A 6,088-nucleotide genomic window follows, 5' to 3' on the forward strand; every position below is an offset into this window, starting at 1 on the left:
TGCTGTACTGATCTGCTGTGGCACAGACAGAGCTGAGCATAAAAGCGAAGCTGTCAGTTTATCAGTCAGTCTACATTTCTACCCTCACCTATGATCACAGATACAAGCGTCGGAAATGAGTTTCCTTCAAAGAGTGGCTGAGCTCTCCCTCAGAGATGGGATGAGGAGCTTGATTCTTTAAGAGGAACTCTGATTAGAGCCTCTGCTCGTCCACGTTGAAAGGAGCCGGTTGAGGTGGTTTGGGCATCTGACTAGGATGCCTCCTTGGTGAGGTAATCTTGGCGTGTCCTACTGGGAAGAGGCCCGGGACTCAGGAGTCTGGACTCGCTGGAGAGATTCATCTCGTGGCTGGCTGGGAAAAATCTTGATTCCCACCTCAATGAGCTGGAGGTGGTGGGTGGAGTGAGGGAACACTGGGCTTCTCTGCGCAGAATGCGGCCTGCTTGACCGCAAAATGGCTGGATGGATGTAACAGACTTTAGTCTCCAGTTTGGATGTATGAGTTGATTGGTTAACCACCAATACACCGAACTAGAAACCAGTACGATAACTACTTTCCTTTGTCTGATCTTTGCAGATGCTGCTGTGGAGTTTAGTTGGACAAAGGAGGAGGTAGCAGATCTGAATAACACTAGCATCATAATTGCTGCTGATGGTAAGTCTTAAGGATGACATCTCTAAAAGATCAGAGCTCTTTTTCACCATGTATGCTCTACTCTGAAAGAGTTACTGAAAAAGGTGGGAAGGTTCTAGACAAGACACTGTGGGCAAACCTTTAAAATTATGTGCCTCACAGCGAGGTTTAAGCACCAGTTCGTTGTCAGAAACGCTACCATGCAAAGCCCAGAGTAGCACACAGTGTGAACTACTGAGATGCTGTATGTGGCAAAGGAGGCTCCAGACTGCTGAGCAACTGAAGCAACTCGTGAAGCGATTTGTAAAAAGCAGTTATTTACTGAGACAGTTTTGAGTTCAGACTTTAGAGTCATTTATGGAACCGTCAAATGCAGAAGCTCAGCAATAATTAGATTTCTTAATGTGTCACCAGTTTGTTATGATGATGATCTGACGGATGGCCTATTCCGAACACTGCACCGACTCTGCAGCAACTTTCCACACACCTGCACTGTCTTCATCTCCATTGAGAAAAGGTATGGTGAAAACATATATAGTATACCTGAGCATATTTGGCCTTATACACAGTGGAATGATCATGTTTCTTAAGCTGATAAAAATAGTGGGTCAGCCAACTCACACGAGAATGAGAAAATGTACAGGATTAATATTTCTCCCAGAGGTTCTGCAAGCAAACAAACTTTAAACTTGACTCAGCATGAAACATACAGAGCATTAACTTCCACCCAACTATGACGATAAATTCAATTGATTTTCATTTATGTGGTGCTAGTTCACCACCGTAGTCACCTCAAGGTGTTTTATATTGTTAAGTCAAGACTCTGTAATAGAAATCGCACAACAGGTTGGGTGTGAGGGTAAAGAAAAGCAGAACAACTGAGACAAAACACAAACAATGTGAGAAGATACACGGTAATGATATGCAGTAGTGGGAAGTGAAAGGAGGAAAAAAAGCTTTTTGTGCATTATGGGAAACCCCGAGGAGCGAACCGTCACTAAAGGAGGGTTCAGGGTCACCTGATCCAGCCCTGACTAACCTCCTAAGACCCGAACTCTTCCACGGCAGCATTTTTAATTTCTCTTTGCTATTTGGGCTGATTGGGACCTGATGAATGTAAAAACAAAGAATTACCAGATTTTTTTTTTTTTTTACCTGATTTTTGTTTCTGAGAAAAATTAGATCCACATATGAGGACGTTTGTTTTAAATTTTGATAGATCAGTGGCAGCATAATGTCCTCGTAAGTGGAACTCAGGCCCTTGTAGAGCAAAATTTTATATTTTGGTCTAAATAACCCAAAATGTGATGTCCACATATGTGGACGCAGGTCCTAGGAGGTTAAAAGTAGAGATAGTGTCTGTCTCCTGAATCCAAGCTGGAAGCTGGTTCCACAGAAGAGGGGCCTGAAAACTGAAACTTTATGAGAGGCTAAGAAAGTGTAACAACCACAGTAAAGCTGCATCAACACATGAAGCAGTTCTCAGCGTCAATGACATTGAGGCAACTTTGAGGTAAGAAATTGAAACAGCATCAGTAAGCGTGCTCGATGCTGCTGGTTGAGCAAGGACAGAGTAGAAAATACATTATTGGATCACCTCGTTCACCGGAGCCTGGGACGTGTCTCAGCTCTAAACCGATGCCCGAGGAGCTCGACTGCTGTGTAAGGCTGCACTCTGACCGCCGTGTTGGCAAAACAAAGGTTTTAAAACTCTGCTTAAATGTTCAAATAATCTCACTACCTCTACCAAAAATGTTCTGTAATTAACTTGACAACTTATTTAGCCGCTTCATATCACATGATAGGACTCCACCTTTGGCTAGTACACTTGCATTACAAGAGAGGGAGGCCACAAGTTCTCAGCCTCAAAGGGTACTGTGTGGATCTGTCCGTGATCTACAATTATAGCTGTAGTGTTCAGATGTTAAGAAGAAGAAATATACAAGGAATAATTTTCTTAGAATTTAAAACTGTCTGCAATACTGAACTGTTTATACCAGGCAAAAATGTCGAGAAGTTAAGCTATGGGAAAACTGTGGGCTTTCAGGAAATCTAACTCTACTTGTAAGTGATTCAGAGAACGCTTGGGAGAAAGTGCTGCTGTCAGATGAGACCAAAGTCGAGTTTGGCAACAGCCTGACCTGCTGTGTTAGAGGAAGAGAAATGCTGAGCCAGAAAACACCATCCCTTCAGTCCAGCACGGAGGTGGAGACATTATGCTTTGAAGCTGGTTATCTGCTTGGTCAGGGGTGGGCAACTCCAGGCCTCGAGGGCCGGTGTCCCTGCAGGTTTTAGATGTGTCCTTGAACCAACACAGCTGATTTAAATGGCTAAATTAGCTCCTCAACATGTCCTGAAGTTCTCCAGAGGCCTGGTAATGAACTAATCATATGATTCAGGTGTGTTGACCCAAGGTGAGATCTAAAACCTGCAGGACACCGGCCCTCACAGCCTGGAATTGCCCACCCCTGTGCTAGGTACATTATTTCAGGACAAATTTTCTGCAAAAACACAATGTTTAGTCTGTATAGATGTTACATGACAAGTCTGGATCTGGAAAAGTTGGGATTTTTTAATTCAATTCAATTCAATTTTATTTATATATATATATATTTTGTGTCGCTGGTTTTTGCCACACGCTCAGTGTGTAATGGCTTTAAGGGTTAGCCTAACCCTAAGCTCTACGTTCCAAGGTCCTTTTTACTGCAAGCCTCATTCCTCCATTCACACGAGTGCTTTTTTCTGTACCTAAGCTAGCCTTCACAATCTCACACTATCTTGAATGTTGGCAAGGATGCTTTGACACCCAGGTTGGAGGAGCAAGGCCTCAAACCACCAGAGTTTTTCATTAGTACATATGATCCACTCTGTCTCCTGAGCCATAGCCGCCCCTACTTCTACTTTTTAAGTGACTATGTTTCTATCTTCAAGGATGAACTTCACCTTGCAGCACATGGATGTTTCCTGTGAAGCCTATGATCATTTCATCCACTGCATGAACCAACTTCAGGACCTGGAGAACGGACGATGTAGTTTCAGAGTCGATCAGCTCCCTTCTAACTTTGATCAGTTTATTTTATATGAACGTGTAGAACAACTGGTGAGTAAAACATTAGCCAACATAATTTGACCATAACTACAGTTTTATACACTAGACTGCCAGAAGTATTACCCATCCAAGTCATTGAATCCAGGTGTTCCAATCACTTCCATGGCCACAGGTGTCCTAGATATGCAGACTGCTTCTACAAGCATTTATGAAAGAATAGATCACTCTCAGGAGCTCGGTGAACTCCAGTGTGGTAGGATGTGCAACAAGTCCAGTCAAGAAATTTCCGCACTAGCAACTATTAATCAGTCAACTGTCAATGGTGGCATGTTCTCTGAAAGGGCAAATCATGCTTCTCCCTCTGGCAATCCGATGGATGAGTCTAGGTTTGATGGTTTCCAGGACAAGACGTTTGGTGAAGGGGGATTTATGGTGTGGGGTTGTTTTTCAGGAGTTAAATGAACTCGTTTTGGACAATTTAATTCTCCCAGCTTTGTGGGAATAGTTTGGGGATGGCCCTTCCTGTTTGAACATGACTGCACATGAGTGGATAGAGCAAGGTCCATAAAGACATTAATGAGTGAGTTTGGTGTGGAAGAACTGACCTCAATCCAATAGATCACCTTTGGGGTGAATTAGAGCGAAGACTGCAAGCCAGGCCTCCTCAACCAAATTCAGTGTCTGACCTCAGAAATGTGGTTCTGGAAGGATTTAAACTAATTAGGAACTCAAGTTCATATGTGTGTGAATTCAGAGAAGCAAATACTTTTGGCAGTATAGTCTATATTAGCTATTTTTTAACCTTATTGAATGCTTATTTTTGATCATAAACCTCAAATGACACTGTTTGCAGTAACTTACTGTAAATGCATTTAAATGCACGTCAGAGTTGCTTTTGTTATTGTAGTACAAAGTGCTACTCCAGTGTTAATCTTTTGGAGACACTGTTGCGAGTGTCATATTGATTGATTGATTGATACCACTGTTTGCAGTATGATATGCTAACATGCCGCTTACAGCAAGACAGTGTTTGTATTTAAACTGCTTGATAAAAGACAATTTTCCTCTTATGTTCGATTTATGGTACCAAAAGTATTTTTCATCATTTGGAATTCTCAAAAAGCAATTTTTTAACCATTTAAAAATAAATATACAATAACTTTTTTTTTTGAAAATATAACATGCAAACAGTGAAAAGGTTTCATTTTTATCCAATACGGTTAAGTGGCTTTGTGATAAAGGATGACTTTCATCAAGTGGAATAAGTTGTTTATTTGTATGTTATATATATTTTTGCAGGAGCTGTGGAAGGTGACTGCGACTCCTCTTCCTTTTATGCCAGCCAGATCTGATCCGGAAGCATTTTAATGTTGATCTTGTACCAGCACCAAACCAAAGTGAAGAGAAACTTTCACCCAAAATTTGACCTAAAATATGTTTCAAGTTTACAGTTGATGTTTTAATTACATATATTTATAAAAAATATATATGTATAAAATTAAATGTAGTAATCAAGATAAATATTGAAAATTAAAAAAAAACAAAACAATAAAAGTAAAAAATATTATTTTGTTTAAATTTTGCATTCCCTTGTGCAACTTTTTATCCTTTTCATCCTCATGTCAGTGGTTGTCAGTGTCTGGTTGGAGGAGCTTGGGAAGTGGAAGGAAGTGCTAACTGAGAAGTGGTGGGTCAGTTTTAGAGCCGATTAGATAGTCTTTGACCAAGAGACCAAACAGCAACGCTCAGTCATAGATCTTTAAAAGTCACCTTGAAAATGCTGCTTTTGGTCTCTGGTTAGGGTTAGCTTATGGATATTGTATATGGGGTTTTTTTGTGTTGATTAGCAAAAGCTGGCAATCTTTTCTAGTAGGATTCATAAGTTTACGGATGCAACAAACAGGCACAGATAAGTGCTATTTAGTCCAAGGTGAAACACTAGAATTTCGCTCACGAAAACTGAAGCACAAATGTCTTAAATGAGTCGTAACACTCTGCACGCATTGGTGTCTGTTTGAGAATGTCTTTAAAAATTCTCTAAGAAGCACCATCAGCACAAACATAGTGGAGTTGTTGACATTGTGAGTTCTGGTAGACAGCAGTCTGCTACAGCGATGGTGGCATACCTATCAGTCAAACCAGCAAACTGTAATACTTATTTGTGAATGACTTCAGAGTATGAAAGGGAAATTATCTACAAGTTATTGTTGCACCAGACTGTAAACATACTTTCTAATTCTGTAAATATGGAAATTCAAATATGGGAATTTATAACTATGAATTATAATCGTTTTTTGTCAGTTTATTGGAGGTTTTTGTCTAACCTGCAGCTGTTTTTGTGAAATGTTTTGAAGCAGTTAATTGAAGCATACCAATTTTGTTTTAACTTACTTCTGTTGAGATAC

The 6,088-nt window shown here is 40.5% G+C and overlaps 1 protein-coding gene across 4 annotated transcripts in view; it reads left to right on the plus strand.

Annotated features, from left to right (window-relative positions):
- The window catches only part of mettl22 (methyltransferase 22, Kin17 lysine), a 24,887-nt gene extending 19,626 nt beyond the window's left edge, over window positions 1-5,261 (plus strand). For all 4 annotated transcript variants that reach the window (XM_085270013.1, XM_085270015.1, XM_085270017.1 and 1 more), the window contains exons 9-12: window positions 578-655; window positions 1,049-1,151; window positions 3,566-3,734; window positions 4,983-5,261. In XM_085270013.1, coding sequence (XP_085126139.1) covers window positions 578-655; window positions 1,049-1,151; window positions 3,566-3,734; window positions 4,983-5,051 — 419 coding nt within the window. In that variant the 3' untranslated portion in view covers window positions 5,052-5,261. The remainder of the gene's footprint in view (window positions 1-577; window positions 656-1,048; window positions 1,152-3,565; window positions 3,735-4,982) is intronic.
- Window positions 5,262-6,088: the final 827 nt, after the last annotated feature.

The sequence above is a fragment of the Mchenga conophoros genome, linkage group LG4 (genome assembly GCF_057382185.1).
Source record: "Mchenga conophoros isolate Kocher_MC1m ecotype Shallow Benthic linkage group LG4, M_conophoros_male_GT1.1, whole genome shotgun sequence".
NCBI lineage: Eukaryota > Metazoa > Chordata > Actinopteri > Cichliformes > Cichlidae > Mchenga > Mchenga conophoros.